This window comes from Scardinius erythrophthalmus (assembly GCF_964197995.2).
Source record: "Scardinius erythrophthalmus genome assembly, chromosome: 6".
NCBI classification, from domain to species: domain Eukaryota; kingdom Metazoa; phylum Chordata; class Actinopteri; order Cypriniformes; family Leuciscidae; genus Scardinius; species Scardinius erythrophthalmus.
Genome location: NC_138226.1, coordinates 49,930,942 through 49,942,670, shown reverse-complemented (window position 1 = coordinate 49,942,670; position 11,729 = coordinate 49,930,942). Strand labels below are relative to the sequence as shown.

Here is an 11,729-nt window from a genome sequence, read left to right as displayed (position 1 = left end):
TTAGACGAGACTTAGACGAGACTTAGACGAGACTTAGACGAGACTTAGACGAGACTTAGACGAGACTTAGACGAGACTTAGACGAGACTTAGACGAGACTTAGACGAGACTTAGACGAGACTTAGACAAGACTTAGACGATGCTTCGTAGAGAATTCGTACACATGGCTTCTGAAATAGTCTGGCAAAGAGACAGGGGAAAACAGGGCTAGAAGAAGTAATGATAATTAGGGAAAGCGATAACTGGTGTGGAACTGATGATGAGGATAATAAGTAATGAATGGGAACACCTGGGGATGAGAGCGTTGTGTGTGCGTAATGACCGATGCAGTAATCAGGGGTGTGTGTGCGTACATATGAGTGTGTGTGTGTAAATGTGTATGACCAGAGGGGGGAGACAAAGTAAAGGAAGAACCAGGATCATGACAGTATTGGGATATGTCCCAGAATGTAACACAAGAGAGGGGTGTAGACTAAATAATTTTTTATCTGTATACTCTATTGAGATGGCTGGGTTAATAACAGCCCTTAGGTGGATTGAAGAGGTTAAGACATTGAGAAATGTAATTCCATGGCAGCTTTACATAGTCTAGACACAGGTCACTCTTCAAGGGAAGATTTGATTATTGAAATTAAATATTTGTTACTACAACTCAAGAACCTTGGAATCAGTGTTCAGTTTTGTTGGGTTCCAGCTCATATAGGCATTAAAGGTAATGATAATATTGCAAAAAAAATGTTGGAAAACAAGTATATAGGAATTAATGTTCCACTGGGTAAGGGTGAAGCCAAATCTATAATCAAATCAGTAATTGTACAAAAATGGCAAAGGGAATAGGAGGCAGAATTTAATGCCAGACACTACCATAAATCTCAGAGGAACGTGCCGGGAAAAGGGTTACTCCACTGAGTCTACACAGAGGAGAAGAAGCGGCTATACCAGACTCAGACTCGGACATACAGGACTAAACTCACCTTTAGGAAAGGGTAATGGTTTATGCATAGTGTGCCAAGACAGAGAAGATGTTAATCATGTACTTTTTACTTGTGAGAAGTATAATGATAATATAATAATCTGGCAGGAAATGGAAGAACTCTATTCATTACATTCTGGAAGAAAAGGGAATGACAAGGGAGAGACTTAAAGCTTTAGTTATTTATCTTAATAATACTGGTTTAATGGAAAGAGTATAATTGGCCTCCTTTAGTTTTTTTCTTTCTTTTGAATTAATAGAAACCTAGACTCTATGACGTGCATGGTACACACTCTCCTGTACAGTTGGTGGCGGTATACTACAAAATAGTCATCTGCCAAGAATCAGAAGAAGAAGAAGAGAGGGAAAGGAAGTGCATCATCACGTGATCGTTTGTTGAGCCGCCATTGATCGTTACAGACGCTGCTCCGTGTTTAAATGATACTCAGCTAAAAAAACAGCGACGGAGAAGGAGAGTTTGTGACAGCAGCCATGAAGAGGAATAAAGCGGAGGTGGAGCGATATATTTCTGCAGTTCAAAGCGCCTCTCCCTCTCAGAAAGCGGTAAGAAGAGCGAGCCCAGGCCTGGAGGTGTCAGAGATTAGCCGAGCGCGCGCGCTGTCACTCAAACTGACCAACGGAAGTGCAGCGCTAATGTTGACATGTTCAGTTAAACTCTCTTTCACTGCTTTAGCTTAAGGTCATCTTTAACTACAACTAAACTATGGAATCATTATCGTTATCGTTACCTGTTCTAGCTCGCCGTGTTCTGGACTGTGTGAAAACTTATTACTTGCACGTGTTTGCCATTTCATATCATCTTCCCCTCAGCTTCGGATAAAAGTGTCTGCTAAGTTAATAAATGTACTCTAGATGTCTTCTTGTTCACTCTAAACGCTTATAATTGAGCAGAACTCAAAAATTTGTCAATTTAATAAACTTCTTGATAAGTTGGTGTTAGTAGACCTGTGTTCTACACCAGCGATTATAAGATCATAACTCATATAGTTTAGGGGCGCGTCTCATATAAATGGAGAATGAATGTCTCATATAAGTGTTGAATGTTGACGGACTGATTGATTGTGTTGTTGTAATGTCCTGTCTCTGAACTCTTACAGGTGATGTACCTGTTGGAGCGGGGGAAAAATAATGATTTATTGATTAAAATCTATTCTCATATTGATTAATAAATCCTAAAATTGCTCTTTTACGCTGTTTTCAGTGGATGACCAGAACATCAGAAGTAATGTTAAAGACACAGAGTCACGTCTCCTGTAGTGTTTCAGTGTGATTCAGTTTCCCTCTGCACAGTGAATTACTCAGTGTTGAGGATTACATACAGTATCACACAGATATTGTTTAATTGTGACTCTAACCTGTTTTGTGTCTTGCAGAAGTCAGCGAAGGGGTTTCTGTTTGCCAAACTATACTTTGAGGCTAAAGAATATGAGCTTGCTAAAAGGTAGGCTAACTCCTTTGCTCTGTCTTCTGTCTAATGCCTGGTTTCTCTGTGAAGTGATGTGTTTCTCTCACACCATTGGGTCATAGGCATGTTTCGGAGTATCTGACTGTTCAGCCGAAGGATCCTAAAGCGCACAAGTTCCTCGGGCAGCTGTTCGAGCGGGACGGGGAAACGGACAAAGCTGTGGGATGTTACAAGGTTCGGATTCCCTTCATTTACTCTGACATGTGTCCCTCCGACATAGTCTTCACTGTCTCCGTCGCCAGAGCCGCGCTGATCGGACTAAGCCAACAGGAGAGACACTTTTACCGCAAAGTATCAAACATAAATTTTATTAAAAATTTTATTAAAATTTTACCAGTCATAAATTTTATGTCTCTCATCAATCTGTCATCCCTGAACATACAATATGCAATAAATACTAAAAGAGGGAAAAAAAAATCTTTATCATTTACTAGTCAAATTTGTAGCTGAGACCAGAGGATTTCCCTTAATGACTAAAAATGCAGGATTTCTGAATATATTCATCCCAGCTAAAACTGGCAACTCCACAGTTCTCTCTCACACACACACACACACACACACACACGTGTTTCAGCCTGACTGTGTTCATCCTGATGGATGAGTCTGAACGTAGTTTACAGGAGCGCTGAACATGTGATCGGGTTGATGTGCGCATTTGTACGTCACAAGCTTCAAATCGGGATATATGTTTTGACATGCGCACACGAATACACTGAGATATACTGGCAGACCCCCGAAACTACAGTGTCGCGGAGCGGGCGTGTTACGGATGCGTAGTGTAACCTTTTTAGTAGTCAAAAAGCATGTCTAATTAATTGAAATCATGAAACTTATAAACTATTATAAAACTTATAAATTATTATTATTTTTTTTTATCCTATGAAATGTTTTTGTTTCTCACACAAATTCGGTGTTGTGTTTTTTCTGGAAAGCAAAAGAAGACATAAAACATTAATTTAATTTCTTTTAATCATATGAAATTAAACAAAAGTTTTGTCAAACAACGTGCTGCACAATGAGCTCTACTGATCAGATTAAAACATGGAAGAAACATTGGGATTATTCCTTAAAAAATAAAGTTTTGGTGATGATTTTATTTGTATTAGTGTTAGTATTATTATTTCACTGAGACGTATCTAAATTCTACTGTACAACAGTAATATATTTCTGTCAAGTTAAACCGAACGTTTTTTTCGACGGGTTGCCGTGAAGACCTTTGAGTTTCTGTGACATGACGATAGTTTTTCTCAAATGAAGCGGTAAATGCTCACAGAGTGGCTTTCAGAGCGGATCTAGAGTCTGCAGATGAAGTTCATACATTCGTGTCCTCATATAGGCAAAAAAATAAATAAAATTATAGTATATAACCGTGAGGCCGACGGTTATAGTTGAACACCGTCATTAGAACTCTATAACCGCCAAAACCGTGCTATTAAAATACTTTTTACAACAAACATGTTTTATCATAGAGAATGTTTAAATACTAATTAAAAACAATTGTTAACAGTCTGTTATTAATGGTCTGCGTCGTTTCCAACTGTATTTGATTCTTTGCCAAGTACCCCCTGACCGACCGCCAATCATTTGAGATAGAAATAAAAGCTATGATATAGTGATGTGCCATCATTATGAGATTTAGGCAAGGCAAGGCAAGTTTATTTATATAGCACATTTCATACACAATGGTAATTCAAAGTGCTTTACATACTATTAAAAATAATCAGAAGAAATAAGAATATACAAAACAGTTTAAAATAAAGAAACAAGAAAGAACTAAAAATAATTAAAACAGTTTAGAATAAAGAACAGTTTAAAATAAAGAAACGAGAAAGAACAAAAAATTATTAAAACAGTTTAGAATAAAGACTAAAATAAGACACAGTATAAACAGTCGGACAAACAGTGACACAGTGCTCATTCATTAAATGCAAAGTTAAACAGAAGTGTTTTGAGTCTGGATTTGAATGTGACTAATGTAGGAGCACATCTGATCTCCTCTGGAAGCTGGTTCCAGCTGCGGCTGGCATAATAGCTAAAAGCAGACTCGCCATGTTTAGAGTGAACCCTTGGTATTTCTAGCTGATGTGATCCTAATGATCTGAGTAATCTGTTGGGTTTATATTCCGTGAGCATATCTGCAATATATTGAGGTCCTAGGCCATTAAATGATTTATATACTAGTAATAATACTTTAAAATCAATCCTATAAGTAACTGGCAGCCAGTGTAAAGACTTGAGGACTGGTGTGATGTGTTCATATTTTCTGGTTCTGCTCAGCGTTCTGTATGAGCTGCAACTGTCTTATGGTCTTTTTGGGAAGGCCAGTGAGGAGTCCATTACAGTAATCCACCCTGCTGGTGATGAAAGCATGCACAAGTTTCTCTAAGTCTTGTCTGGAAACAAAGCATCTAATTCTTGCAATATTTTTCAGATGATAGTATGCTGATTTAGTTATTGCTTTGACATGACTACTGAAACTAAGGTCTGACTCTAGTGTCACACCAAGATTCTTGACCTGATTTTTAGTTGTTTGACCTTTAGAGTGAAGGTATGCGTTCACCTTGAGAACTTCATCTTTGTTTCCAAACGCAATGACTTCAGTTTTGTCTTTGTTTAACTGTAGAAAGTTTTGGCACATCCAGCTGTTGACTTCATCAATGCATTGGCACAGGGAGTCAATGGGGCTGTAATCGTTAGGCGATAGGGCTAAGTAGATCTGTGTGTCGTCTGCATAGCTGTGGTAAGAGATTTGGTTCTTTCTCATTATTTGGCTCATTGGGAGCATATACAGGTTGAACAGGAGTGGTGCAAGAATTGAGCCTTGAGGGACTCCGCATGTCATGGATGTCCACTCAGACTTATGGTCTCCTATACTCACATAATAACCTCTCCCATCTAAGTATGACCTGAACCATTTTAGAACTGTCCCAGAAAGCCCCACCCAGTTTTCCAGCCTGTCTAGAAGTATTTTGTGATCGACAGTGTCAAATGCAGCACTGAGGTCGAGTAGTACTAGCACTGATAATTTGCCTGAATCCGTATTTAAGCGAATATCGTTTATTATCTTAATGAGCGCCGTCTCTGTGCTGTGATGCGATCGGAATCGGAATCGATTTATTAAACAAATGAAAAACATTTGCAATAATAAACAACGTATCATTACCGATAACTGATCGTGCAGTTTACCCCTTGACTGGCCCCAAACATGTTTGATAAAATAAACATGTACAGTGTGTATATAGCCTATATGATGTGTATTACATTCATATTACCACTTAATGAAGTTTTGTTTTGTAGAAAGCCTTTCTTTAAAGTGAATTTCGTTTCGTTTTGTACAAATTGTATCTTACTTTTAGTAAATGTTTCATCAATCACAATTGCATGTATTTAATAAATAAAAAGCAAATATAGCAGACAATATAATAACTGTGACATGGAGGCACCCGCGCGCCGCGTTCACTTGCATTGCATTGCTAGAGCGCATCTCATCTGCACACTGCATTTTAATAACTGACTTTTAAGAAGAAAAAAAAAAAACTTAAACTTTTAAAAAAATATATCAATCTGCGTATGCGATAAACATCAGTTATGCTCATCTATCTTGAGTAAAACAGCTCTATATTTAAAGGGGACCTATTATGCAAAATTCAAAACCGATGTGTGTGTTAAACCTATAATTATAAAAATATACCCAATACTTTTTTTATAATTCACATAAATAATTAACAATCTCTCCAAACGCGTGCTTTTAGATTTCCCCCCACTCTTACGTAAGAGTAGGGAAGCCCCGCCCACAGCTGGTGACGATCTGCCCTATTAGCATAGATCCCGCCCTGAGTGAGTCGTAGCAGTCCGCCGTTACGGTTTACTCGCTGTAGCAGCTGGGGATGCACAAGGTCTGTGCCAAAAACATTACGTTCTGTTGTTGGATGTACCAACGATCATAAGAGTCTCCATAGACTCTGGCATCGGAGTCACTGAGGACACTGTGGTTGAGGCTGCTGCTCGAGGATGGATGATTACCAACTGTTCGTGATCCAGCTTATAGTCTCCGGAGTGACACTGGTCACGGCAGTAATGCTTTATTACAGTTCATCTGACGGATATAAAGTTTACCCGTTTATTAAACACCCCGAAAAGGCATAAGATCTGTATTTGTTTACTGTTAGTTGTAACGTTGTAACGAGTGTTTGTGTGTAATTCTGTGCATGTTGATGATAATGAAAGGGAGAGAGAGAGAGTTTATGGATAAGACTTTAATGCACATTTAATGCATGTTTATTCAGCTCTTATAGTGATTTTCTGGAGTGAAAATGGACGCTTCATCTTGTCATCTTGCTTCATCATGTACAATAAACTAGTGTTGTCACGATACTAGAATTTCTAACTTCGATACGATACCTTAAAAAATATCGATATTCGATACCATTTTCGATACCACAGAGAAAAAAACTGCCACAATATTAAGGGGGTATTTTTTTTTTTTAAAGCTGAATATAACAAGTCTAGAACATGACAATGAGGTATATTTTACAAAAATGTCCTGAGTTCTATCTGTTAATATTTTTTCATTGGACCAGAGCTAACATGAGCCGTTGTATTTTTATTACCTACTGTTATCAAAGATTAAAATATACTGTAACAAATGGATTGTTTATCGGTCATAAATGCTGGTTAATACATTAACGTTATTTGATGAACAGATTTAAACACAAACGTGCGTACATCACGCGCAATAACAATGCTCACTGGATCGACATGAAGTCAAGTCACCTTATTTATATAGTGCTTTTAACAATAAAGATTGTCTAGCTCAGCTTAGTTTAATTATATCTGTGTAATCAAATTGATGATAATCGCAAATTTAGGCAAATTGCAGAATTAAATAATATTTTTTTGAATAAAGTTAAATAGGCACAAGTTAATTTACATTTGACCACAGTTAAAATATTTACTTTTAAGATTCCTCAGTCAGATTATATTAACTTTAAGAATTACAGTGGAAAAACGAAACAACACACTCTTAACAACAATACTAGGCCATCTTGGTTAATGTTTCAGAAAAGTTAAAATGAGAAGTTACAGGGGAGTTACAGTTAGTTATAGGGGAATTCAGAAAGAGGTGACCCATTGATGCTGAGTAGCATACAGGTACATGCTGCTAAATGGTCCCCCTGGAGCTTGTTCGTTAAGTCTGTTTTCAGAATTTAAAAAAATGAGTGATGGGATATTGATAGCCAAACAATCTTTTGGGTGCCCGCAGCTAGGGCTGGGACGGTTACCGCATTACCGCAATACCGCGGTCACGTGACGCCTACCGCGGGTCTGAATTCGTCACCGTCATCACCGCAAAAAAAAATAAAATAAAAAATAAATAAATAAACACTGGCCTTCACATGTGTTCACGTTGTGTCTAATGACATGGATTCATTGATTCTAATGACATGGATTGTGTCTAATAACACTGTGTCTTACATGGATTCAAGGTTTTCTAAACAAAACTTATCATCAAAAGATGGAGTAAATCCAACCTTTCGCAAGTTGTTCCATGACACATAATAACATTCCATTTGTAGGCTTTTGACTATATAACCCCTTATTTACACTCTGTGGCGCGTTACGCCTGCGACGCGGCTACCGGTAACCGGAGCTGATCGCGGCAACTCTAGTCAATGCTTGTGTTAACAGCCACGACGCGGCGTGTTTCAGAAGCGTCTCTCCGCGCCGCTTCGCTAAAGATAGGCGCCTAGTCTATTTTCGACGGACGCCGCGTCCAAGCCGCACTGTATAAAAAAAAAAAAAAAAAGTAAAAGCAGGACCTCAGCTTTTAATTGCACGTGCTTATTTAACACAATTCTCTCACGTGAAGACCGCATTTGTCAACCCTCGCGGAGTCGCGGCAAGTGCACACTCACAGCACCAGAGAGTAATCTTGACGGCACTTGCAAGAAAATGGATAGGCTACATAATCAAATTCACAAATATTACACCATTTAAACATTATTAAAAATACATAGGCTACTGAGTTACTAAAACAATATTTGTCAAAGAATACACTTGTATGTTCACAGTTTGAACGTTCTTGTTTCCATTTGTTTAATTTCAAGATCTGAGGTGAATTCCATTATCCATTATTGCTTTTACAGCTACAAAGCTGGAGCACTGAACGATATTCAAAGTCACATTGCATGCTTTTAACATTAAATAAAGCACATAAACACTACCTAAGATTATCATTGCCACACTTTGTTTGTTGTTCCAGCCGCAGTCGCAGAAAAAAAAAACTGGGGGAGGGGGGTTGATGTTTAAAGCGGTTTATGCAATACCGTGGGAATTTCTTGCTTTTCAACATGAACATGCCCGCTCGCGGTGTGTTTTTAACGCGTCCACGCTATTCTCCGACATGCCCGCTCGCGGTGTTCTTTATCAACCAAAGTCGGTCGCAAGGGCGCCGCACTCGCCATTTTTCCATTCACTTCACTTTTGCTATTTAACCAGAGCGAATGAGACGAGTGCGGTCACGTGTGGTGTTAGTCGACGCGCCTTCGAAGAGAAGTTAAAGTGACAGCTCGGCTAGTATGGGAGTATCGATACTTCGGACATTAGTATTGGTACCGTTCAGATATTTCAGTATCGTTATTTATCGAAATATCGATATTTTTGACAACACTACAATAAACTTCATAAAACTCAACAGTAAAGTTTTGGTCATTATTTGGACGGGGTCCGCTACAGCAGGCTTGTACTTACAGTGGATTCTAAAGCATGACGACGACATAAGTTATAACCGTAATTAAACTAGACTATGCCTGTTCTATCTCCATGCTGCATATATTCTCTGGCTCTGTGGGCACTGTTGTCCGACTCCGGGTCGAGCTGAACACTGTTTACAGTTTCTGTCAGGTTCAATGCGTGAGATTGTCCTGTTTTGTTGCCTCAGGAGCGCAAGCTCTTGAAGCTCCGCCCTCTTCTAGAAAGTGGGCCGGCAGCAGCAGCTCATTTGCATTTAAAGGGACACACAAAAACGGCACATTTTTGCTCACCCCCAAAAAGTGGCGATTTTAACATGTTGTAAAAAATTATCTGTGGGGTATTTTGAGCTAAAACTTCACATACACACTCTGGGTACATCAGAGACTTATTTTACATCTCTTAAAAATAAGCATAATGAGTGCCCTTCAAGCGCTTACACACACCTGAACCAGAAGCGATGTGACCTGTTGTACAGAAATGGAAGTTTGTTGATCATAACCCGTGTTGGTTTATCTCGAGGGTATCAGTTTCTCACATTCAGTTATAACACAGTTAGTCCAGGTGAAGCACATCAGGATTACTCTGCCCTTTGTTTCCAAGGTCGTTGTATTGTGTAACTTCTAATGCACTTTTAAAGTTTAAGCATGTAATGCTGATGTTTGTTTCTGAACTCCAGCGTTCAGTGGATCTGAATCCGGCTCAGCCAGACCTGGTTCTGAAGCTGGCGGAGCTGCTGTGCGGGAAACCGGAGCCTGACAACCGGGCCGAGTTCTGGGTGGAGAAAGCTGCCAAGCTGCTGCCGGGACATCCCAACGTCTTCAACCTGAGGGTCAGTGCACACATTCACATCACATCACATCTCATTCCCATCCCATCACCTGCTCTGAACACACCCGCTGTCCTCTGAGTTCACCCCTATTCTCTCTGATGCAGGAGAAGCTTCTGAGCACTCGAGGACAGAACGGCTCCATCCAGCTGTACGAGCTGCTTCAGTCTGAGCTCAAGCTGCGGCCCGACGACTCCTACATCAATGAGCGGCTGGTGCGTCTGTACAGCGCAGACGGCCGGCACGAGGAGGCGGTGAAGCACTGTCTGGAGGTGGAGAAGACGGGCCTTCTGAGGGACCGTCTGGAGTGGTACGAGCTTCTGGTCAGCACCCTTCAGGTCAGTGATCGTCTCATCTCCTTTGGTACAATCTTTATTTGAAGCATCAAGTTACTTTCAATAGGTGTTGTATTCTATTGTAAATACCATCTTTTGACGATGTAAACGTGCAGCTCTAGTGTCAGTACATGCTCTTCTGGGACAGAGAAGGATGTTTCGCGTTCTGTCTGTTTTGATGTGACCATGAAAGGTCTGAGCAGATCAGGGGAAGTTGGTGATATCGAGAGAGTGATCAGTCTTCTGTGTTTCAGGAGCATCTCTATCGGCCGAGCGTGGCGTCGAACGAGCAGGCGTCGCGCAAGTTTCACAGAGAGCTGCTGCTAGCGCTCTGCAGCCGCGTCCGACTGACGCTGAAGGAGAAGAGCTGCGAGGAGAGCGCTGATGCTCTCTGGAGGTATGCCAACACCAGCCTGTCTGGACACTACCACAACACAGCACACATGCGCCAAGATTTCACCAACTCAACGTATTTGCACAAATCGTATAATCCCTTTAATGTGTGGAGACAGATCGCTGTAGAACTGATCATCTCTTCCTCTATACTCCTATTTACAGCAGCAAATTGAACATCAGAAGGAACAACTTACTGAAATCAATCATGCCTCATGTAATCAATCAATAAAACAGTGTTTCAACCATGGAAAGACGCCAATAAAACAGCTTGAGAACAATGTCACGTAACGCGACATTTACCTCAGAAAAGCCATTCAGTGATCATAAACTCGATAGTCAGCTAGAATATACACTATATTGCCAAAAGTATTAGGACACCCCTCCAAATCCTTGAATTCAGGTGCTCCAATCACTTCCATGGCCACAGTTCAAGCAGTAAAATCAAGCACATAGGCATGCAGATGCTTCTACAAACATTTCTAAAAGACTACATCGCTCTCAGGAACTCAGTGAACTCAAGCGTGGTACCGTGATCGGTGGGGTGGGGTGCAGTGGTGTAAAGCGTGGGATGCAGTGGTGTAAAGCGTGGGATGCAGTGGAGTAAAGCGTGGGATGCAGTGGTGTAAAGCGTGGGGTGCAGTGGTGTAAAGCGTGAGGTGCAGTGGTGTAAAGCGTGGTGTGCAGTGGAGTAAAGCGTGGGGTGCAGTGGTGTAAAGCGTGGGGTGCAGTGGAGTAAAGCGTGTGATGCAGTGGAGTAAAGCGTGGGGTGCAGTGGTGTAAAGCGTGAGATGCAGTGGTGTAAAGCGTGGGATGCAGTGGTGTAAAGCGTGGGATGCAGTGGTGTAAAGCGTGGGGTGCAGTGGTGTAAAGCGTGGGGTGCAGTGGTGTAAAGCGTGGGGTGCAGTGGTGTAAAGCGTGAGGTGCAGTGGAGTAAAGCGTGGGATGCAGTGGTGTAAAGCG

At 40.6% G+C, this 11,729-nt stretch overlaps 1 protein-coding gene across 4 annotated transcripts in view; it reads left to right on the top strand.

Annotated features, from left to right (window-relative positions):
- Positions 1-1,323: 1,323 nt before the first annotated feature.
- Positions 1,324-11,729, top strand: part of ranbp2 (RAN binding protein 2) — a 97,161-nt gene continuing 86,755 nt past the window's right edge. For all 4 annotated transcript variants that reach the window (XM_081368863.1, XM_081368862.1, XM_081368861.1 and 1 more), the window contains exons 1-6: positions 1,324-1,537; positions 2,368-2,435; positions 2,522-2,633; positions 9,889-10,041; positions 10,146-10,376; positions 10,628-10,770. In XM_081368863.1, coding sequence (XP_081224989.1) covers positions 1,466-1,537; positions 2,368-2,435; positions 2,522-2,633; positions 9,889-10,041; positions 10,146-10,376; positions 10,628-10,770 — 779 coding nt within the window. In that variant the 5' untranslated portion in view covers positions 1,324-1,465. The remainder of the gene's footprint in view (positions 1,538-2,367; positions 2,436-2,521; positions 2,634-9,888; positions 10,042-10,145; positions 10,377-10,627; positions 10,771-11,729) is intronic.